This window comes from Hevea brasiliensis, chromosome 12 (assembly GCF_030052815.1).
Source record: "Hevea brasiliensis isolate MT/VB/25A 57/8 chromosome 12, ASM3005281v1, whole genome shotgun sequence".
In the NCBI taxonomy this organism is placed as follows: Eukaryota; Viridiplantae; Streptophyta; class Magnoliopsida; order Malpighiales; family Euphorbiaceae; genus Hevea; species Hevea brasiliensis.
In genome coordinates, this window is record NC_079504.1 from 31,719,466 (window position 1) to 31,744,394 (window position 24,929).

General features: G+C 28.9%; 2 protein-coding genes and 1 pseudogene across 3 annotated transcripts; 2 read left to right on the forward strand and 1 right to left on the reverse strand.

Annotated features, from left to right (window-relative positions):
* Positions 1–206: 206 nt before the first annotated feature.
* On the forward strand, positions 207–4,026 carry LOC110651198 (class V chitinase CHIT5b-like; annotated as a pseudogene).
* A 5,050-nt stretch (positions 4,027–9,076) lies between these two features.
* On the forward strand, positions 9,077–10,724 carry LOC110651197 (class V chitinase CHIT5b). The gene is made up of 2 exons (XM_021806458.2): positions 9,077–10,215; positions 10,314–10,724. The coding sequence occupies exons 1-2, from the start codon at positions 9,108–9,110 to the stop codon at positions 10,334–10,336; spliced, it is 1,131 nt and encodes a 376-aa protein (XP_021662150.2). The 5' UTR covers positions 9,077–9,107; the 3' UTR covers positions 10,337–10,724.
* A 4,041-nt stretch (positions 10,725–14,765) lies between these two features.
* LOC131168810 (uncharacterized) lies at positions 14,766–21,323 on the reverse strand. 2 transcript variants are annotated; one of them, XM_058131457.1, is made up of 11 exons: positions 21,188–21,323; positions 20,924–21,093; positions 19,582–19,660; positions 19,043–19,117; positions 18,911–18,947; positions 16,701–16,784; positions 16,530–16,590; positions 16,181–16,287; positions 15,999–16,064; positions 15,183–15,340; positions 14,766–15,089 (listed from the first exon to the last, which is right to left on the reverse strand). In XM_058131457.1, exons 2-10 carry the CDS (start codon positions 20,997–20,999, stop codon positions 15,245–15,247), a joined length of 681 nt encoding a protein of 226 aa, XP_057987440.1. In that variant the 5' UTR covers positions 21,000–21,093; positions 21,188–21,323; the 3' UTR covers positions 14,766–15,089; positions 15,183–15,244. The 2 variants fall into 2 exon arrangements, with proteins under 2 accessions (XP_057987440.1, XP_057987441.1); XM_058131458.1 differs by having other exon boundaries at positions 20,924–21,010; positions 21,188–21,313.
* Positions 21,324–24,929: the final 3,606 nt, after the last annotated feature.

Consider the following 24,929-nt stretch of genomic DNA (forward strand, 5'->3'; position numbering starts at 1 on the left):
AATTTTTAAAATTTCAAGGGTCCAAATGCCCCCTTGGCTCTAACCTCCCTCCGTCCCCGGTCAATAGCCAAAATAAAACTAAACTCACTTCAACTCCATATATGTATGTCCAAAAGAAAATGTCAACATCTACTTTAATAAACATCTAGATATTTTTTTCTTATATATATTCTCATACAAACTATGCATTTAACAAATCTTAGGCAATGGCTGGCCATAAATTTATACACTTCCTTTCATTTATTGTCCTCTTGACCATCACCACCGGATCAGGATGCGTCACGGCGTCGCCATGGGCAATCAAAGGTGCTTATTAGCCTTCGTCATCTGAAACTTTTCCACCTTCTGCCATAGACACAAGTTTGTTCACTCATATATACTATGCTTTTCTCATGCCAAATAATGTCACGTTCAAGTTTGAAATACCCGATTCGACTGCCGCTCTCCTCCTTGATTTTGCAACTACCCTTCATCGTAAAAATCATCCAATGAAAACCCTCATCTCTATTGGCGGAGGAGGCACTGATCCTCGGCGGTTTGCTAGGATGGCATCAAAGGCAAAGTCATGTAAGGTGTTCATAAATTCAGCTATTGAAGTAGCAAGAAAATTTGGGTTTGATGGGCTGGATCTTGACTGGGAATCCCCTAAGGACCCAAAAGAGATGCAAGACCTGGGTTTTTGTTTAAAGAATGGCCTGATGCCATCCAAAAGGAGGCTAAGTTCACAAAAAAAGGCCTCCACTATTGCTCACGGCTATTGTGTACTTTTCCGTCGAGTTCTTATGGGCTGAAACGTAACGGAAATTCCCAATGGTACCGATAAGGGAAAACTTGGACTGGATTAATGCAATGTGTTGTGATTATCATGGTTCATGGGACACTACATCCCCGGGGGCCCAAGCTGCATTGTATGTTCCAAAGACTAATATAAGTACAAGCAGGGACAGAGGGAGGTTCAAGCGAAGGGGGGCCCAATGCCCCCCTGAAATTTAAAAAATTTTTAGGGGTATAGTGATAATTTTTTAAAAATAAATATTTTATAGGATAATTTACATTTTAATACTTAATATTTTATGAAGTATATAATTTAATCCATATATTATCAAAATCAAACAAATTAGTTTCTCACTTTATAATCTATCAACAAAATAGTTCATACCATGTCGTTAAAGTAAGTTTTAATTTAAGGGCAGAACTACTTGGAAATAAGGGGCCATGCCCCTCTCAAGTTTCTAAAATTAAAAAATTACCCATAAATTTGATGTATTTTTTTCAAAAATAAAAAGACTGTACACCCTCTACAATTTTTAAAATTAAGATTTTAGGGGTTTTTTACAAAATTATTGTTCGTCCCCCCAATATTTTTATCCTTGTGTAAATTCCATCCATAGTTTAATTTTGATATCTTAATATTTTATATTTTTATTTTAGTTCCTATATTTTTATAAAAATTTCATTTGTTTCTTATTAATATTTATTCCCTCCCCTCAAATGATAGATTCCTAATTCCATATCTGTTTGTGTGTGTGAGAGAGAGAGAGTGTGTGATAAAACATATCTAAAATTAGGATGGTTAAAATAACTTTTTATATTTTTTTTATTAAATTTGCTTTTCATTATTATTTTGAAAAAAATAGATTTGAGATAAATTAGATAAATTTTTCAATTTTAGGCTGTTGTAGTAATTCATAATATAAAATATTTATTATATTTTTGAATTAACAACAGTTCTATTTAATTTTTAGTAAGTCAATTTTGTTAAAAAAAAAATTAAAGTGTTTAATTTTGTTATTATAAATTAATTGTAATAACGTATTAAGTTTTATGAAAAATTTTCTTGTCAATTTTAATTTATTTAACAAATAACATATTTTAATTGAACTCCCCTAAATTAAATTTCTGGCTCTGACTACAAGCTATGGTCTTAAGTCATGGATTAGGGCCGGAATGCCTTGACACATGGTTGTTATGGGTTTGCCATTGTTTGGGATGACTTGGAAGCTCGAAGACCAAAATGTAAACGGAATTGGAGCACCGGTGGTCGGAGTTGGCCCCGGAGACAAAGGTGTGCTGACTTTTGCCGAGGTGGTGAAGTAGAGAATTGAGCAACAATGATATATGATGTGGAAACTGTATCCACATATTCATATGCTCGATCATCATGGATTGGGTATGATGATGCCTTGTCCACCACTACTAAAATAGGGTTTGCTCAGGCCCTTGAATTCGTGGGTATATCTTTTGGGCTCTTAGCTATGATGATGAGTGGAAAATCTCAGTATTAATGGATAAATTAATTTATCTATTTAGCTCAGTAGTACTAGAGTCAAAGCTGAGAGATCTTGAATTTGAGTCCCAATTAGAGCATATTGTAAAAAAAATAAAAATAAAAATAAAAATAAAAAAAATCTTCAGCCTGTTATAATTGAATTATGAGAAACTGGAACACAAATTTAACAATTTGAAAATTGAATTGAAACCTTTGGAGTGTTTATTATCCTCTCCTTTGAATTATGAGACCAAGGAGAAGGTAAGAAAGTCAATTCTTTTGAAATGAAACTTTTAAGCTACTTGATGACAAATTACAACAAATCCTGTGCCTGCATTTTCCAAAGAAATTTGTGTTTTATTATCACCAACAATAAAAACCTGTTAAGAAAAATTGATCACTATGTTGCATTTACAATTGAAAACCAGGAAGATGGAGCATCATACTATAATCTTTGTTAGTTGAAATTCATACTTGGCTTTTCTTTTTCTTCTATGTATTTGCCACTTTCACTTGTTTATTATAAGTGGAAGCATAAAAAAATGAGTTTGGAATAGAATCATATATCAACACCTGCTTTTCTGTGTTGATGCTCAATCTTAAACCTCACTCTTGAATCCCCAAAATTCTTAGCAAAAGGTTAAATGTATATCACTTGAAAATATTGAAAATTTGGTTACCAAAACTATTGGGTGCTACGGATTGAAGCTTTCCTATTTGGTAATTCAGTTTTCATTAATATTACACATTGATTTGGAATAGGAGTAACGTGTCTCTTATAAAGTCTTGAGCACACCTCTGCCCTTGAATTAGTTTTTGATGTTGAGTTAGGCTTGGCCTAAGATTGTATCAGAGCCTCTCCAACCGAGGTTGGACCTCCCATAAGTGTTTAACTCCTCTAGCAAGAGGAGGTTGTGTTAATATCTCACATCTCTCTTTGAAGCTGTGGCTGCTTGGGGATGCCTTTCCTGCTTGGGATTTTAGCAACTCCATCAAGCTCATCTCCACTTAGATTTTCCATCAAAATTTTTTTTTAGACTTCTAACACCAAGAGCAGAAAAGAACCAATCATATGAATTGTATGGAGAAATTAAAAATGGTTCACATAAAAATCATTTAAGAATGTTATTAATGTATCGTATTAGCATTAGATTAGCAACTTAGAAGTGGAGTTTTTACTTTTTAATTATAACAGAGGATGCTATAAATTCAAACTTGGCTAATGAACTAATAATACTGCTTTAAGCATATATTAACATTGCTCTTTCTTGTAGTTTTAACACTTTTGTTATCACTAGTTGGACCAGTAATAACACTAATTTTCTTCTCTTGGACATGAGTAAAAATCATTTTCTCTCCATCATGCACTTGCCAAATTCTTTTCACATAAATGGATTATGGAAAGCAAGATGTTGCATACCTATTTTTCCTAAGAGCAACAGGTATATTTGTGGTCATATAAGTCTAAAGGATTGCTCTGAGTGACGAGAGGGCTCATTTGTGTTGGCTGTTACGCATCTCTGGATTTTGCTTCTACACTACAACTAGAAAGGTCTTCCTAATGGCATTTGAATGCCAAAGAACTTTGTGGCATCTTCCTCTTGTCACTGTATAGCTGTGCTTTGTGGTCTGTCAGGAATGATGGGAGACTGATGTTGTTTGGGTTGTTGCGCGATGATGGTGGACTTTGGGTTGCTCCTTGCAATGCTAGAGTCGTTGGTTGGCTTCGATCATTGTTCATCTTCTATTGGTGGTAAGCCTCCTGGTGGTGGCCTGTAGCATGTAGTTTTGGATTAGATCTCTCTTGTATACATAAGGTTTCTATGTTGAGAAAGGTTCTAATTAGTGGGTAGGGTTTTGGCTAGGTTTGGGTTGAATTGTTTCTTTGGGCTTGTTACCAACTTCACAGTTTGGTCCTCCTTTCTATCCTGTTGTATTCTTTAGATCCAAAATAATTTTCTTGGCCTTTTGGCATTTTTATGCAAGATGTATGTTACAAAAAAAAAAAGGTATATTTGTGATGCAAATTGGCATTTTATAAGATTTTAAAACTTAATCACATTTTACTTCCCAAATTGATGTATTATAAAATACTTTAATCTCTTAAAATATTATATATTTCAATTATAATACAATAAAGACTAAAATTATTAACCTTAAAATCAATTATATTTAATTCAATGGTATTTGAGTTATCTCTAAAATTACGAGATCCTGAGTTTGAGTTTAAGTGAAAACTAAATATCATTAATCTAATGACTAACATTATTTCTTTTCTTTTGCAACTTTTCATATTAAAGAAATTATATCTAATGCAATATCAATTTCAGTTTTGGCTCAACGCAGCATATGGTCATCCTCACTCTAATTCCTAATTTCTTTGGTTAACACCAACTTATTGGGTAGGTCAGATAATCACCCATTGTTGTTAAAGTTGTGATTAAAAAAATATTTTTAAAATATATTAATAGATAATATTAAAAAAATAAAATTAAATTTAATAAGTTTGAGATATTAAAATACTAAAATAATAAAATAATTTTTCAAAAATTATTTTTAACAGCATCTAAAATTTTTTTTCATGAAAAGCAGTTTCGGTCCTCAAAACAGAATGCCAAACACACATTAAAACATCAATGATTTTTTTATAAAGAATTTGTTTCCCCCCTTAAAAGGAAGAAAAAAGGTTTGAGTTAAAATTGGATGAACTAGATAATTTTAGTTTAATTTAAATAAAACCTAGGACTAGAGATACATAACAATTTTCCACTTTCACTTGTTTACTATAAATGGATGCATAAAAGAATGTGTTTGGAATATAATCACATATTAACACCTGCTCTTCTGTATCGATGCTAAATCTTAAACCTCACTCTTGAATCCCCAAAATTCTTTAGCAAAAAGTTAAATGTATATCACTTGAAAATATTGAAAATTTGGTTACCAAAACTTTTGGGTGCTATGGATTGAAGCTTTCTTAATTGGTAATTGAGATATTGTTAATATTCCATATTAATTTGAAAAAGGGTAATATAAATCTTATAAAACCTTGAGCATGCCCCTGCACTTGAATTAGCTTTTAATGTTAGGTTAGACTCAGCCTAAGATTGTATTAGAGTCTCCTCAACCGAGGTTGAAACTCCCATAAATTTTTAACTCCTTAGCATGAAGAGCAAGTGTTAATATCCTACATCTCTCTTTGGAGCTATAGCTGCTAGGGGATGGCTTTCCTGCTTAGAGTTTTACCAACTCAGGAGAAATTAAAAATGGTTCACATAAAAGTCATTTAAGAATTTTATTATTGTATCATATTAGCATTAGATTAGCAACTTAGCAGTGGAGTTTTTACTTTTTAATTATAATAGAGGAGGTTAATCAAACTTGGCTAATGAACTAGTGATATTGCTTTAAGCATATATTAACATTGCCCTTTCCTGTGGTTTTAACACTCTTGCTGTTGCTAGTTGGACCAACAAGAATACTAATTTTCTTCTCTTAGACATCACTGAAATTCATTTTCTCTCCTTTATGCACTTGCCAAATTCTTTTCACATGGAAAGTAAGATATTGCATATCTATTTTTCTTGAGAGGAACAGGTATATTTGTGATGCAAATTTATACTTTATAAGATTTTAAACTTAATTACATTTTACTTCCTAAATTGATGTATTATAAATACTTTAATCTCTCAAAATATTATACATTTCAATTATAATACAATAAAGATTAAAACTATTAACTTTAAAAGCAATTATCTTTGATTCAATGGTATTAGAGTCATCTTTAACATTACAAGATTTTGAGTTCGAGCTCTAATCGAAATTAAATATTATTAATCTAATTACTAACAATATTTCTTTTCTTTTGCAACTTTTCATATTAAAGAAATTATATGTAATGCACTATCAATTTCAGTTTTGGCTCAGCCAAGCATATGGTTGTTCTCACTCTAATTCCTAGTTTGGTGGATTTCTTTGGTTAACATTAACTTATTGGGTGGGTTAGATCAATCAATTTGTTTGTTTAATATTGCTGTTGAAGTTGATGTTGAGAAAAATATTTTTTTAAAATATATCATTTGATAATATTAAAAAATAATTTAAAATTAAATTTGATAAATTTTAGTTATTAGAATATTAAAATAACAAAATAGTTTTTTTTAAATTATTTTTTATAACTGCATATCTAAAAGTTTTTTTTTTTTTTCTTGAAAAACAGTTTTGGTTGATGCCAAACGTGCAGTAAGGCTTGGAGGATGTGCAATTAAACAGTATTAGAGAACTAAGACCTAACTATAGAATTTTGGTTTCAGTTTATGTTTCGATCAAATATAATAGTTAATTTTTTAGAAAAAAATGGTTTCCGTCTTAAAGAGGAAAAAAGGGTTCGCCTTAAAATTGGATGAACTAGATAATTTCAGTTTAATGTAAATAAAACCTAGGACTAGAGATAATTTGCAATGTGGCAACTGACAGAGGCCATGAACATAGGATTTTGGGGAGGAAGTGGTGTGATTTCACTCCTCCATCAATCTAGGGTTTTCATCTTGTGCAGAAAAATTGAACATGCAACTCACTCTTGAATTCAGGTAAATCATTTCGTTCCTTTTTCCTCTGAATCTCACTAGTTCTTGTTTCAGATATTTCTTCTTTTTCATTAGATTGAAATGAGTAGTTGAATTTTCTAGTCAGGCAAGAGGAATGGATTAGTGCTATTTTGCTATGGGCTTAGTGTTGTCTCATGAATTGATATGCTTCATGAGGATTATTTCAAAGTAATTGATGTGGAATTCATGTCCTACCTATTCACTTTCTTTAGCTGAGGGGTCTGAGTTGTGATTGCTTTCTGCTCAATAACCAAATCTTTATGGCGTTATCTGACTATAGGAGCTCTCTTATGCCTTTCTTGCTCAGAGTTTTAACAACTCTGTCAAGCTCAGCTCCACTTTGATTTCCATCATTTTATAGATTTCCAACATTAAGAGCAGAAAAGAACCAATCATATGAATTGATTTAAGAAGAAATTAGAAATGGTTCACATAAAAATCATTTAACAGTGTTATTCTTGTATCATTTTAGCATTAGATTAGTAACTTAGCCGCAGAGTTTTTACTTTTTAATTATAATAGAGGCGGTTATAAATTCAAGCTTGGCTAATGAACTAATAATACTTCTCTAAGCATATATTAACATCACTGTTTTTTCTTTTATTATTTTTTTTGTACATTTGGCTCTAATTGCGTTTTTAACTTAAACTTCACAGCGCTGAAAAGGAGTTCAATATCACTGAAGTAAAGCTTATCGGTTTCTTTCTCGTGGGTTTAACGCTCTTATTGTTGATAGTTGAACCAGCAATAACACTAATTTTTTGCTGTTGGACGTGATTAAAAGTAATTTTTTCTCCAATATGCACCTACCAAATTCTTTTCTCACAATTTCTCACAAAGTAAAATATTGCATTTCTATTTTTCCTTGAGAACAACAGGTGTATTTGTGATGCAAATTGGTATTTTATAAGATTTTAAAATTTAGTTACATTTTACTTCCTAAATTAATATATTACAGAATACTTTAACCTCTCCAAATATTACATAAAAGACTAAAATTTTAACTTTAAAATCAATAATTTTTAGTTAAGTGGCACAGAAATCGTTGTCTATAGTTAGTTCAAGTTTCCATCGCAATCAATTATATTAAAAAAATTATTCTTTAAAATAATAAAAATTAAAATTGATTCTATCAACTTGCAAGAATAATGTAGCATCCAATATTTTATTTGATGGATGGAGCTTCCACTTGTCCCTTCACTTTCCATAGTGTTTCTCCACAAGCAAACACTGATGGAGGACAAGCACAAAAAGACATAAGCTAAGAGCTTCCACATGATATGCATATAATATTATTAATTATGATTATAAATAATAATGGCCTAAGAACAATTTTTTGGAAGTTTCCTTGTGTCTCATATCATCTATGTTAACTAGTTTTGAAAGTTTCTATCTTATGCATTATCGCATATAATGTCAAGATTATCTTAAACAAATTGGCCTAAACAATTAGTCCATGATGGCTACTTCTCTATTTCTTACATATATTATTAATTTATTCAAAAATTACTTATTAAGAATTTTCCAGCAAATTGTTTTTTTTTTTAAAGTGTATTTTTTTTTTCACTTTCTTTGTTGGAAATATATTGAAAATATAATTCAATATTTGAACATGAACTTGTTTTTAAAAATCCTGAATTATTCTAGAAAATTTCATTTCATATTTTCACTTAGCATGTTGAATTTAGTGTTGAGACAATTGGAATGGTACAAGAGAATTCCCATTTCTCTTTGAATTTTCTTTCCTTTTTTTTCTTTCATCATTATCATTTTTCACCTAAACCTAACTTCTTCAAAACAAACAGGCTCCATTTTTTCTTATATTCAAAGCTATGGCAAGCAAATATTAAATTTGAATTTATTTAGGATTAAAATTTTATTATTATTATTATTATTATTATTATTATTATTATTATTATAAAAAACCCATCTTTAATATTTTATGGCACAAACTTTGAATAGGTCACAGCCTCTGCAGGTGATGGTTTCTGGATAAACTAATCCTTTACCTAATCCACTACTGACCAAATCATTGTTTTATTCAACATTATAACTCGATATCATAGTGATCAATAGGCAAAATAAAAAGTAAACGCACTTTAATTCCAACAGCAGACCTCCATGTATGTCATGTCTATAAAAAAATGTCAACATACACTTTAAATAAATATCTAGATATTTTTTCCTATATATATTCTCACGTGAACTTTGCATTAGATGAATCCTTGGCAATGGCTAGCCTTAAATTTATACACTTCCTTTCAATTATTATCCTCTTGACCATCACCGCTGGTTCAGGATGCGCCATGGCGTCGCTGCCAGCAGTCAAAGGTGCTTATTGGCCTTCATGGTCTGAAACATTTCCACCATCTGCCATAGACACAAGCTTATTCACTCATATCTACTATGCTTTTCTCATGCCAAATAATGTTACGTTCAAGTTCGAAATACCCGATTCGACTGCTGCTCTCCTTCTCAATTTTGCAACCACACTTCACCATAAAAATCCGCCGGTGAAAACCCTCATCTCTATTGGCGGAGGAGGAGCTGATCCTCCTATGTTTGCTAGGATGGCATCAGAGGCAAAGTCACGTCAGGTGTTCGTAAATTCAGCTATCGAAGTAGCAAGAAAATTTGGGTTTGATGGGCTAGATCTTGACTGGGAATTCCCTAAAGATCCAAAAGAGATGCAAGACTTGGGCCATTTGTTTAAAGATTGGCGTGATGCTATCCAAAAGGAGGCTAAGTCCACAAAAAAGCCTCCTCTGCTGCTCACGGCGGCCGTTTACTTTTCCGTCGAGTTCTTATGGGATGAGATATACCGAAAGTTTCCAGTGGAACCAATGAAAAACAATTTGGACTGGATTAATGTAATGTGTTATGATTATCGCGGTTCGTGGGATACAACAGCCACAGGAGCCCAAGCTTTATTGTATGATCCAAAGAGTAATATAAGCACAAGCTATGGGCTTACGTCATGGACAAGGGCCGGAATGCCTAAGCACATGGTTGTTATGGGCCTGCCATTATATGGGAAGACTTGGAAGCTCAAAGACCCAAATGTAAATGGAATCGGAGCCCCGGCGGTCGGGGTTGGCCCGGGAGACGACGGTGTGCTGATTTTTTCCGAGGTGGTGAAGTTCAACAAGAAGAATAGAGCAACAGTGGTGTATGATGCGGAAACTGTATCTACATATTCATATGCTGGATCAACATGGATTGGGTATGATGATACCGTGTCCACCACTACTAAAATAGGATTTGCTAAGGCTCATGGGCTTCGTGGGTATTTTTTTTGGGCCATTAGCTTTGATGATGAGTGGGAAATCTCAACACAAGGTAAATTCAGAATCCTACTTCATTTCCCTTCTTGTTCAGTAATTTTTTTTTTTTATATAGCTTTCATTATGGTGATGTTGACAAAGCATTTTTTGCAGCTTCAAGGGCATGGACTATTTGATGAATTATATTGAAGATTGGGAGATGGTATAATTTCAAGTTTCCTAAGGGTTGATTAGAGATTAATTCAAGCAAATGGTTATGAATGGAAATTTAAATATCATCTTTTTTTTTTTTTTTTAATTGTGTGCAATTGTTAAATTTACTCTCATAAAAGTCTACAACGTTGATAAATTAGTATTAGTAAAGTGTTTTCCTGGGGAAAGATTGTGTAAATTACTCAAACACCACTATTTTATATAGAGGGTGAGACTCAAATCTTTCAATCTTTCTATTATTTAGATGGTGTTTGCACTGATAGGGGGAGGGGGCTGGGAGTTGCCATGGCCCCCTAACTTTGTGAAAAATAAAATTACACATGTATTTTTATGATTGAAAATTTGTTACAAGTATATATATATATGTATCATGTTACTTTGGCTCCCTCTAAAGATAAATAACTCAGTTATTGGGGGTTTGATTTAATATATAAAAATTAGCTTATAAACACTTGTGCTTATAAGTTAATAAGTTGATTTAAGTTTATAAGCATTTAAAATTTTAAACAATTACATGTTTGGTTAAAGCATTTATAAGTAGCTAATAGTGAAATTTTAAAGTTAAATAAGGGTAATATGGTCAAGTATTTAGTCAAACTTACTTATAAAAATCAAAATACAAACTTAATCCCATTTGATTTTTTTTTTAATTTATAAGCTCAAAAAATACTTTAAACAAATAGATTAACTTATTTTTAAATTTTATAAGCTGTTTTAATCAACATATAAGTTAAGATAAATGTCATTTTAGTTTTAAAATTAGAATGATCTATTAGATTTATGCCATTGGAGGGTATTTGACTTTGCTTATAAGAATTACCTAATAAACATCTATACTTATAAGTTAATTTGAGCTTATAAGTATTTAAAATTTTAAATAATTGTATATTTTATTAAAATGCTTATAAATAACTGATAAGTAATTAATGTATTTAGTATTATAATCATATTTATTATTAAAATAACTTAAAAAGAATATTAAATAAAATATATATTAAAATTTTAGAAATTAAATGAGAGAAACATACTAAAATACTTTGTATAATTAGCTTATAAGGACCAAAAGTAAACCACCATTTTCTTATTTGGCAATTCACCTCAATTTCTGTATAGAGGCTGTTAGAAGAGTTAGAAAAGTTACATTTAAAAAAAGCCCATCATTTCCTTATTCACGTCAAATTTTAATTAATAGTTATTTCTAATATATTAATAAAATATTAAAAAAATTATAAAGTCTTAAATTCAAGTATTCATCATAACTCATTGCCTAAAAAATTATAAAACAAACACTTAAAGAGAAGACTTGAGAGGTAGATCATCAGTAGAGGCAAAACTAGTTAAGGGGTTGTGGCTCCCCAAAAGTTTTAAAATTATATTTTTCCCATAAAATTTAATAATTTTCTGAAAAAAAATATTGTTTGTCCCCTAAAATTTTTAAATTTAAAATTTATTTATAACATTTTGTGTATTCTTTTCAAAAAATTACTATTTACCCCTCCAATAAATTTACTTTTGTTTTGCCCTTTGCGTTTCTAAGTAAATTTGATTCATATTATTCAATTTTGATATCTTAATATTTATATTTTTATTTTAGTTCTTATATTTTTTATTTTAAAATTTCATTTAATTTCTTTTTAATATTTATTTTTAGTCCCCAAATATTAATTTTTATTTCCCCAGCATCATCACTCAACCCATCTCAAATTTTGCAGAAACTAGCTAGTTGTTGTTGTCCCATGCACTTTAAGCTGCCAGAAAACCTGCAAAACCTTTTAGAATCAGTCAAAAGTGATATCAAAAACTGGTTTAAAGGAACTGATTTTTATTGCTAAACCGACCTAAGATATAAAATATATGATGAGATTTATTTATTAAATATATGGATCTCATATATTTATATATTAAATTCATAATAAACCAAATCTAGATAAGAATTTAAAATTATTTGACAACAACGTTTAGCACCTTAACTAACATTCTTAAATGTCTTTTGGCTCTTAGGACGCATCATTAATCATTATTTAAGGAAACTAATTGTAATCTTATTAATTCTCATGAGGGTAATAATTAATGATAATTATATACATGAGTGTTGTATTCAGATCTAATCAATAACAAATCTTCTTCACCAAAAAAAACAAAAAAGAAAATATAATGGTAAGGTTTTATATATATATATATATTGTTTTATTTCACTCCATTAGACTTTAAACTTATAACTTCACTGTTTCATAAAATAATAAAAAAAATCATCGATGTAGCGTTTAATTATAGTAGTTTTTTTTTATCACATGTGGGGGATGATAAAATCGAATTTAGGTCTCTAAGATTCAACATATATGTAATTACCATTAGGCTATGTCTACTGTTGCCTATTAATTATGTTAATTTTTTTTGTATAAAATATATAAGAATTTCATTCATCAAATTCAAATAATTAATACAATAATTTAGGGAGGGCAGATCCCTCTCCTAAAAGACCAAACTAGAAACAGATTGTCATAACACAACAGAGTTCATTGATCTTACATGAAATCCTATCGAGCAAAATAAACAAACATATATTCAAAGTGGGGTTGGGAGGGAAGGGGGTTAGCCGGTAGCGCCCATCTATAGGAAAAGGGAGACTTGCAGCACTGTAGATTAGAGAATGAGATAACAAGCTGGTCATCAGATGAAATTGATCAAACATCAATTTTAATTATGTTAGTAAGAACTTAGGAATTGTAGGCAGCAAAAAAGCGATGACTTCAATTGAGAGGTTCCAGTTCTTGTCATACCCACCAAGACCTTGCTCCTTAGCAAACTTAACCTTCTCTCTAATAGATTTGTTTCCATCATACCTTGTCCAGTTATTTTCTCCACGTAAGTGAGTTGATACCATGTCCTCATCATACACCTCTGTACCAGCATTTGATGAACTGAAATCTAATATATCACTATAAGGCATAAAACCATTTGCAGGCATGACTCCCACAGCAGGAGTTCCAATTTCATTCACATCAGGATGTTGCAATTGCCATGTTCTTTCATATGAAGGCAGGCCCGTCACAAGCTTTTCTTTGGAGGTTCCCCAGCTCCAATCCAGGCTGATAGGCTTATAATCAAAGCATGTTCAACTTTGGCTGAAGTGTTCCAACTGTTAAAATAAGGTAGACTTTACTGCTCCAGATCAGATCATTGCGAGCTTAGAATACAAAATAATGTTAATTGATAAAGGTAACTAATTTCATATCCATAGTTGTCGCAGAATGATTATTAAACTTTGCCTAACTTTCTAAGATGATAAAGATACCTGATTTGGATTCATAGTTGTCGAAGAGAGATGATTAAGTGCCTGACTTCTTTTTTACTAAGTTTTAAGATTCATGTTGGCATCCTTACATGTTTCTTAACAAATTGATGAAGATGTTGCTTAAAAACATTCGTCTCAAACCTCTCTTATCATCCAAGTCTATCCGTTGGGTGAAAGATTTCTGGTAAGAATGAGGATAGCAGTTCCTACTTGAAGTCTTGCTTGGTTTTAGGTGGTTGTCAATAAGATAATTCACACAAACAATTAATATAGCCTAGAGAACAAATGAGTTTTAATCCGATCATATTAGAGTCATCCTTAAAATGAAGGCTTGGAATTGATCCCTAGTCAAAACCCAACCAACAATTAAGGGTTATGTAGAGAAAATGCAATACTTCACCATGTCAAGTTACAATTAATTGTCCTTGGTCCTTTCCAGAACACAGGCGTTGCCAAGATGACAGAATATAGACACGACAGACTCTTAGAGGATATTTAAATTGAATGGGGATGAAATGCCTATTTGGAATAGAGCTTCCAACCCAAAACTATTTTCCTGGAAAAAAGAAAAATCATCATTTTAGATTTTACAAAAAACAATTTGAAAAAAAAAATTTATTATTTTAATATTTTTATAATTAAAATTTATCAAATTTAAATTTAAATTATTTTTTAACACTTTCTAACTAATATATATATTTTTTAAAAAATACCTTTCGCGCTCCAACCGTCAAAATCTTAACACATTCACTTGTCAAATTTGGAACAGCCTGTTTTATGTAAACTTCGCTAATTTTGTCTAAAGTTATCCTTTTCATTAATTAATAGAACTTAACGAAATAACAAAGGGAAGAAGAATATGGCTAAGTGCATATGGAATAAGGAATTGAATGTGCTTACTTAATCTCATTTAGGAGACAGCCCAATGATACTTATAATTTGTTGTTAATTGAATGTGAACGCTGATCTCATCTTATTGTCCTAGGATGGAATAGCTTTCTAGGCAATTCAAAGACTCCATGTTTTCGCCCAACATGATGCAGGTGAGTCCCTACTCACAAGGTTTTGGGGCCTGATTCCAACTATCAAAACAGGACTAGTACAAAACAGTCAGCCACTGAGCCTCTTGGCTGTTTAACACATTGCATCAATAGGCACAATCAGCTTTTCTTTTTCCATCTGAAGTTGATAATACTCTTTCAAATTAATGTACGACAGGCGGCTACACTAGAAATGCCCTTCGCTACTACATTTTGGCTACAAGAAGCAAATGGTAGAACAATAACATGAAAATTTGCAAAAACAAACAATCATATTTTGTGAATGTCCTGAGAGCCCAGCATATTCTTGGTATCAATGGTTTTATAGAAAAGAAAAAGAAAAAAAAAAAAAACTCTGTTCATTAGTTTTATGGCAAATCCCTGCATAAAGATCAATCAAATTCTGGTTAATAGAAAGCAAACAACTGAATACAAGTATACAAACCCACATAACATAAACGAAGTTAATATTACCTTACTGTATCAGAATTTTACTCTTAAGGTAGGGGACGGTAATGGCCAAAGAATTGTTGAAACTACCCATGCTTTTCTTTCATCCAATCAACAAAATTGTCTAGGATCAAGGGCCAAGCTTGATTTGCATCATAGTTCTCAAAATCTGGAAAGCTAATCTGCACAAAGAAAATGGTATTAAATTTTAAAACATGCTTAAGAATTGATAGACAAGAAGCCCAGTAGAATTTTAGCATACAGTCTGGTATTTACAAACTACTCTACTGAAAATTGACATTTACAACCGAAAAGATTGTGCCAACGAACCATGATGGAACTATATAAACATGAGTTTCTAGCATAGATAATACTTCCCCAAATATTTATTGCATGTCTGTTAAATCCATAACTAGGCATTGCAAAACTGCATGACTCTTGGAAGTTGCTACTCATTGATTCATACAAGACAGAAGCAATAATTAAGATCATTTCCAAAAGTACCTTACAGAAAGAAAAAGTAAAGCCGTAAACCCTGGAAAAATTTCTTGCAATTTTTGGATTTATCAATATATGCATGGTTATGAGTTCAACATTAGCAAGAGTCAATGTCCCCAAAGCTTCATAACTTAAAGTAATAATGTAAAACTATTGCATAGGACTTCTGACTAAATACAGCTATGGGAATATAAGCATATAGTTTCCTGAGAAACCCTATAAATCTAAAAGAGTAGGGGACGGGGGGAGGGGGTGGTGGTGGGCCAGGGAATCAGCTTTAGGAGGAGGAAGATACATGCAAGAAGAATTCTGAAGAATATAACAGCAAATATAATCAAATACCTCCTTGCAAAAACGAAGAAAATTCATCCATTGGTCCCAGTTTATCACTTTGTAATCACTTTGGATCTGTCAGAAAACCAGGTTGGTAAGTCATAAGACATATCATGGATGGATATTCAGAATTTCAGATAACAAGATATGCCTAAAGCTAACAAATTATAGCAGAGGCATCAACCACTTACCTTTAGATACTCAATTAATAAATCAACCTTGGAACAGAATTGGGAACGAAGTACAAGATCCAACAATTCACAAATGGTCTCAATGTCTACACTTTTTTGCTTCTCTTCTGAAATAATAAAAAGACAGAAATTATCATGATGAAAGAAAAGACAGATTAAAAGACACAAAGCAAATGCTTTTTTTTTTTTCTTTGATACATCATAATTTCCTTGAAGGAAAAGGGTTGTCAGTGTTTAAACCCCTAATCTCCTGCATTATGAAGTAGGCGATTGACCATTGAGCTACTAGCCCAATGGCACAAAGCAAATACATTGAACTAAAGCACATCCTTGCCAATACTAAGCTCACCTGCTAGGCAATACCGAAATGCATAAGAATAGAAATCCTCGAAGTTTGCTTGTATACCCACCTTTCAAGGATAAAAAGTGCAAAAAGAGTAACACACCCAGTTTCTAGCAGTCAGCATCAAACATAGAAGACTTTCAGTAACTTTTCCAGTTTTCAGACATGCATAAATACCTCTTTCTCTAATTCAGGTAGTGCTTTCTTTAATTTGTTAAGAGTATCAGCTTGAAGAGCCTTCAACCCTGTCCGCCACTCTTCCTGATAAATAAATGGAAATGGATCATGACAAGTTCAAGAAATAAAAACATTACCACATGAAATAATGCAATTTGGCCAAATAGTTAACTGTTTGATGATAAGGACAGTGTGACTTTACTTTAAAAATAAATAGATAATAAGGCCATTTTTAATCTCCTCAAGTTGTCATTCCTCTCACATTATTGCTTGCACCATCTTTATAAAATGAATCTTTTCATGATGCCTCATTGAACACTCAAAGGGAAGAGAAACAAAAATCAAATTTTCTATTAATTCTCAAAATTCAATTGTCAATATAAAAGCACTACTAAAATACCTATAGGACATAAGTTTTTATATTATAATAACTAGTCATATTATTATTAGGAATAGGAATCCCAAAAAAAAAGAAAATACTAATCAATCTAACTAGGAATATAAAATCTAACAATAACTAGGACAATACCAAAGATGATAAAACTCTTTAAATATTCCTAAATAACAATAGAATTCCTAATCCTAAATAATAAAAATACTACTCTCTAATGAAATTTCCCAAATAATAAAAACCTAAACTTCCTAAACTTATAATGAAAAATTAAATTAGAATAATTCCTAAATCTAGTCTTCCTTGACTACATCATCCTCCCTTGGTTGGAGAAAATTTGACCTTGAGTTACGTAGTGTTGAAGAATCAAGAATTCAATTTGGAGAACACACAAACTTTTTGTATGGTGGCAATAAGATTGAAACAATGAACTTGATTCTTTCCTTCACATATGTAGAAACATCTAAAAATCAACCACAACTATAGTAGAAAGGCTTTTCAATTTACTGGGAACAAGGGAACCAGCTAAATCTTCAAATTTCATTGTCTTCTCTTTGTTATGTTTTTCTTCTTTCCCTGTCTTCTCTATAGCATGTTTTTCTTCTTTATCTAGGATTGATTCCTCAAACTTTTCTTGCTCATTCTCATCAGCTTCTTTATCTAGAATAAGTTCTTCAAAATTTTCCAACTCACTCTTATAATCTTGGATTTCAAAAGGTGAAATCTCAATAACCAAAACTTCTTATTCTTCAAACTGCAATTCTTGCTCTTTCATTATGAATTTCTTCCCTTGAATCTTTTTAAGTTGTAATTACAACTTTCCCAACTTTGCTTTCACCCTAAACAAAGTTTCTTCTAGGTGTTCCTCACCTTTTTTTTTCTTGATATTTTTCTTGAAATTGAATATTTGGGCAAGCATCGTAAGTAAAATAATTATAACTTGCCTGTGGCTGAATAAAAGAAGTTTCCAATATGCTTGCACATTCCTCCTTCCATACTTCAAGTTTCCTTGACCTAACTCGTCAAAGTTGTTTGACAGTTTGATATTCATAATATAAGGAGGACAGTATTCAGCATTACCATAACCATCCCTCAAATGACATATCTCATCTAATTGTACCTTATAGTAATCAATTTCAATTTGTAGTCATTGAACTTCAGTCCACATAAAATCTGACAGGGATAGAACCAGGGGATGAACTAGAAGAATGGAAGAGTCAAGTGGCCAAGAGTTGGTAGAAGGTACTGGAAGGTTCTAGAGAATAACGGCTAAGCAAATGTAACAAAATTGGTGAGCTGGCATGTGCAAGCATAATTATAAAAGAGGAATAGAAATAGAGGAATGGCATGTGAATTCTTCCAGTTAGTTACTGGCAGTCTTGCTTGGGCTAAGAGAATTCCTTTGGAATTCCTTAGAGTTCTATTCTTAATTTGTTTCTCTGGTTTGGAATTGTGGATGTATTTCAGTTTTGTACTGAGAACAAGAGGAGAGTGATTGCTAGTAATCCCTGTGAGGAATAGGCCACCCAGGTAAACTCACCCTTAAAAATCGGCTTGCAAGGGGAGGGTGCCTAGGAACTTATTAACCTCTCACCAAAGTTGTTCCTTAGCGATGTGGGATCGTAACACAAAATAATTCCTAAATCTACTATTCCTTGACCGCATCACTCACCCTCTTTAACTCGCTCAATGCAATGGACAATACAATACACATGATAACCAAGACATAATATGATACTTGAATAACAAATTTTAAATACAGGAGAAGCAAACAGAATATTTATGTACAAGGTTATACACGGGCCATGTTGATGCTTACTTGAGTAAAATAACCCTGCTTTTGAGCTTTCATCTTCCTGAAATACACAGAGCACCAAATATTGGGTAGTGATTTAGAAGTAATTGACAATGAAAGTTGACTCCTTAACATACCCACAATAAAATGACATACCATGCAAGCATCAGAATCCTAACATCAGTATGTCGGACTTTCATGTCTGAACACAAAGACTCGATTCCTTCCGGGCTGTTTGAGCAAAATAAGAGCAGTGAGAAATTTAATATTCAGGTTTATTATGCCAAATCAAAGCATATATCTATATACAAACACAACAAGGCAGAATTTCTACGTAAAATTAATAAAAATGAAGGAAAAAAGAAAATGATAAAGCTAAGCATTCTTAGAAAATTCCTCCTTTTCAACATGGAAAATCTACAAATCAAAGTTTTAGCATTAATTGAACAAGTTTTTTTCTAGAATCATGATTCATGCAGTTTAATGTTTAGACATTGTCAGATGGTAACAAAAACAACTTTGAAATGCTAACATCAGTATAACACTATAACTGCAAACATAAAACAGAACCATCCAACAGAGGAAAAAAAATCAGATAAAAACATGCTCCCCATAAAGGCAAGTAAATTGTCAATGAAATATTAACACCAAATAGCTAAATCTGTAATGTAAAGCAATTACAAGAGAAGACTTACTCAATCATGCCTAATGAGGTATTTGCATACAAATTAAATAGGCGATCAATCCGTTCTATCTCCTTTGATTTGGCCTTACCTGAAACTCAATAAAGATCATAGCATATGTTTAGAAACTAGGGAATGTATGGTTTCCCTCCACCAATTTAAGCATACCAAACATAACTATGTATACCAAACATAGCTATGTATGTTGCCAACCAGCAAAAGCTGTTTTAGAACACTTCCATATGAGCATTTTGCTAACAAGTAGCACCTGCTTGATAACTAAAAAAAAGTTCTGAAATTTATGTCAACTATAAATTATGGCTTGAGCTACAAAAATAGCTAATTGTAGCGTAATTTTTAATTATAAGCTGCAATTAAAGATCTGACAATAATTGACATTTTCAAATAATTTTGAGAGGACCCTATTGCCAATAAAAAATATTGACAATGAGAATCCTACATAAACTCAACTCAAGAGCATTTTACCCTATCCATATGTTCAAATCATACAGATTAACATCCATGCCATCCATTACTTCATAATATGTTCTACAATTTTTGTAACCCAATAAAAAAATCTCAGGAATGCAGTGTAAATTGATGAACGGAATTACCCAAAAAGCCCTTGGTTTAATTTCATAATTCAATTTATCCATTGGCTGTAGAAAGGTACAAATTTTAAAAGGTAATAACTAAGAGTTTTGATAAATAAACAGATGAGTATACTTGTAAAAAATTTACAAATAAATAAAGACTAATTCTTGAGTAATTTAATGATTATAATCTCTCCATAAAATAATTAAGGACATAAATGAAAAATTCATTGATCATCAAAATATATAAATTAAGCAAAATCCATTATCTATCAATAAATTAAGCCTCCAATATACCAAACCTAACTAAACAATCAAATCAAACCTCTCAGTTACGCTACAAATTAAAATAAATAATAAGATAAGACCCATTACAAAAGTTGCAAATACCAGACAATCTTCCAATAACAAATTTCCAAAACTAGACAAATCAAAGGGGGAAAAAAAGTAATCTTTTCAAATTCAATTAGCCTTTCCAAGCAAATCCCGAAATTCTCATAAATCCATCATCGCCCATCTCTGTGAATAATTTTCAGGTTTCAATCTTCCAAATTTAATTCTTGAATTTTATGTCGTTCACATTGGGCAGCCATATTCCTTAAATTGTCTTATTAAATTACTGAGCAATTTCTTGGAAACCAAACAACGAAATGGATCTTCTTTTTCTCTTTTTCGAGATAGATAAAAAAATTATTTTTTTTGAAGAAAAAGGGCCACAGAGAGACAATGAGAGTGCAAGGTGAAAGAAGGCACCGCCGTACCAGCACGATAGTCAGAAGCTGATGTGACGGAGGAGGAATTGAGTGGGGCCGCTTTTCTCTTTGATGCGCGAGGCATTTTCTTTCTTCCTGTTCAATTGTGAAAGACGATAAACCACCACCGTTGGATTTGATCACCACCAATCTTGGATTAAAGTCCAAAACCTAAAACCCTAAAATTTAAATTAAAAAAAAAAAGTTTTTTTTGGGATTTTTTCGGATTTTTTTCCATACAAAAACAAAAAAAATTCGTTCTGTGAGCGAAACCTGAAGTCGGGACGAATGCCAGTGGTGCCGCTCACAGGGACCCTTTATAGAGTTCTACTGCGCGTGGCTTGCTGGCACACAAGGCTATAGCTCGCCGTTGCCTGGGTGGCTACCATCTGTTTTGTATATATATATATATATATATATATATATATATATATATATATATCGAATTCAAAAATTTACTATTTAAAGAATTATAATCACACGAGTATTTATTTTGACTTAAAATATATTTTAAAATTAAAAAATAAATGAATAAATAAATAAATAAATATTTATTCAATAAAATTATTTAAAATTAAATTTTAAATAATTTAAATATATAATTAAAAAAATATTTAATTTAACTACGTAATTTTAAATTTTTAACTATGTTTTTAATCTCGTGTAAATGTCCATAACTCGTAATTATTTTATTTATACTAATCTTTACATTAACATGTGTTGCCCATGATTTTTCGTTATATAAACTTATATATATATATATATATATATATATATATATATATATATATATATATATATATATATATATATATATATATATATATATATATATTTTATATGATATAATATTATCATAATGTATTATTTTTAATATCTAATTAAATTTAATTATTCATTAGTATGACTTATTTTATCTCTAATTAAAGTTAATTAAAAAATATAAAAAAATAAAATTAATAAGTTATATTATTTTAATCAATTAAAATATTATAAATAAAAACATATAAAATAAATTTTTTAATACACTACTTTAGTTATTAAAATATTATGAATAGAATAACATAAATATAATATGAAAATATTAATATTTTAATTTTATAAATTAAAATTTATTATTTACTAAAAATTACTTTTAAAATAATTTCAATTTTTTAATAAAGTTATTATAATCCATTTAAAATAGAAATTGTAAGGTAAACATATTTGTTTTATTGTTTGACTTTATTTTAATTAAATAAAAATTTTAGAACTAATAATTTTTTATAAATACACTTTAATTTATTATTTTTGTAAATAATAAAAATAATGAAGGATGTTTTTAAAAATCTTAATGTTCTTCCTTTCCATTTTTTAATTTTTTTTTAACTTTTTGCTATTATAGTGAATTCTTTAATTATTGAGAATTTTAACTTATTATTTTTAATAAGTAGTTAAAATTGAAATAAATCAATGGTTAAAATTATAATATGTCAATTAATTAAAAGAGAAACGAATAGTTAAAATTAATTATAATCATAAAATTTGAAAAAATATATTTTTTAATATTAAGCCATTAAATTGCATATTATTATTTACTATTAATAAAATTATTTATGAGTTATAACTTCTATCTATATAAGTATTTTTTGAAATAAGATTTATAATAAGACTAAAATTTTAATATGTTAATCATTATTTATTAAAAACAAAAAATTGTAAAAATAATTTGATCAATTCATAAATTTTTTCATTTATATTTTTATATTTATTAATTAATTTTTAAAAAATAATATAAGACTATAAGTAAAAAAAAAAGTAAGTTATTGAATGAATGAATTTTATAATTTACTTATTTATGTATACAATTTTAAGTAATGTAAATTAAAAAATTAAAAAAAATAAAATATTTAAAAAAGATATAGGCTAATATTAACAATATAAGTAAATATTTAAATCAGGTTAATCATTAAAGTTAAAACTAACGTGAAAGTTTGATAGTTTGATATTAAATTGATAAAATTAAAAGGTTTGCCTAAAATTAAAAAAAAAAACTTATAAAAGTTTTTATTTTTTAATTTAGTCATTAAATAATAATATAAATAAGTAAAAATTAGAAATAAATGATCATTTAAATTTCATATTATAATTTTTTTATCATATTTTAATAAAAAATGAAAATTTATTTTTATTTCAAATGACTAATTAACTAAATAAAGTTCAAATAATTTTTATGAATAGCTTTTTGGAAAAAAATTTTAATAAATTTATATAATATTTATTGGCATAAAAAAATTATTTAAAATAATACTATTTAATAAAAAAAATTTCAAACAAAATTTTATTTTTTTTAATTTTATAAAAATTGAAAAATTAGTTTTAATTTTATTTTATTTACCTAAATTAGTAAAAATTCAACTGTAATTATAATAATTTTTTAAAGATTTCAATATAAAATATTTTTAATTTGTTATATTGAAAAATAATTTGAGAATGTAAAAATATTTTTTTATATTTATTTTTAATGAAAATAAAATAAAAGAAATTTTATTTATATATAAAAATAAATTTAAATTTAATTAAAATTATATTTTTATCAATACCAATAATTTTAAAAAAAGCTATAAATTTTTTACCAATAAAATGGTTATTCTACTCAATTAAAAATTCAAAATTGTAATTTTAATGTTTTGTTAAAATTAATCCATTACTAATATTTATATTTTTTAAAACAATTAGAAATTTGTAATAAATAAAATAGTTGTAATTAAATATGATTAGATTTGCATATCTTGATATAAATGTAAATTTTTATTTAATTTAATATTTAACTTTTTTAATAATAATTTTATAATTATGTGAAGGATATTTTTGTTTCTCCTATTATTTCTCCTCTTTTTCACTTATATATATATATATATATATATATATATATATATATATATATATATATATATATATAATTAAAGCACTTTTTATTCAAAAATTCAATTAAAATTTAAATATTATAAGTTTATAAATATTTAAAATAATTAAAATTAATAAGAGTAAAATTCAGTTTTTAATTTTCTTTATTTATTTCATTAAAATAAATTAACTAAAATTTAATAAATTAAAATACTTATAAAATTAAAATTATACAATTACTATATTAAGAATTATAATGCATTTTTCTAATATAAGTACAATTGTTATTAAAATAGTATTAAAATTTTATTTCATATTAATTATTGTAATATTAAAAATTGAAATTATTAGGTACTTAACAATAAATGTTCTGTCGTTTAAATTTATTAGTGACGATATATTATATTGTGAAAGTAGGCATCATTGGGGGATTTAGCAATAAATTTTACATTGCTAAAAGTTATTAACTACAATAATGCATATAAAGCTTTTACTAAAACATTAGCATTATGTTTTTTTGTTGCTAAATGGCATTAGCGACAAAACTATTTGGATTAGTGACAGTTTATTGCTGCTAATATACATTATTAATGATGAATTATCTGCCTATCATTATAAATATGTTTATGATATTTTTACAAATAATAAAAATAAGGAAGAGTGTTTTTGGAAATAACAATATTTTCCCCTTATATATATATATATATATATATATATATATATATTTTTTTTTTTTTACTTATTAATTTTTTATTTTAGTTAATTTTTTTATAGAATTTTATATTTAATTAAAATTATAGTATAAGTAGAATTAAAAAATTTAAATTTATTCAAACATTAAAATTAATTTAAATAATATAAATATAGTTATAATTAATTTGAAAAATAAATGGCATTTTTAACAAAGTCAAATTCCCTCTCTTACATTTATATATCGCAAATATAGATAGATAGATAGATATGTACACAAAAATATGATTAATAATTATTTTATTTATTATAAAAATCTGTAAAATATAAATAAAATAAAAATATAATTCTCAATAAATTTTAATTACAACAATTTAATTTTTTTAAAAAAATTGATCGATTAATTATAATTCTATAAAACAATCAATTAATTATAATT

Bases quoted from the DNA above. Each gene is read 5' to 3' on its own strand.
- LOC131168810 (XM_058131457.1), bottom strand. From the start codon at position 20,999: ATGCCTCGCGCATCAAAGAGAAAAGCGGCCCCACTCAATTCCTCCTCC. The intron at 19,118-19,581 runs GTAAGTCTTCTC...TTGCTCAAACAG, and splicing joins ACCTCATTAGGCATGATTGA to CCCGGAAGGAATCGAGTCTT. The intron at 16,785-18,910 runs GTAAGCATCAAC...TTTATTTATCAG, and splicing joins AGCAGGGTTATTTTACTCAA to GAAGAGTGGCGGACAGGGTT.
- LOC110651197 (XM_021806458.2), top strand. From the start codon at position 9,108: ATGGCTAGCCTTAAATTTATACACTTCCTTTCAATTATTATCCTCTTG. The intron at 10,216-10,313 runs GTAAATTCAGAA...CATTTTTTGCAG, and splicing joins GTGGGAAATCTCAACACAAG to CTTCAAGGGCATGGACTATT.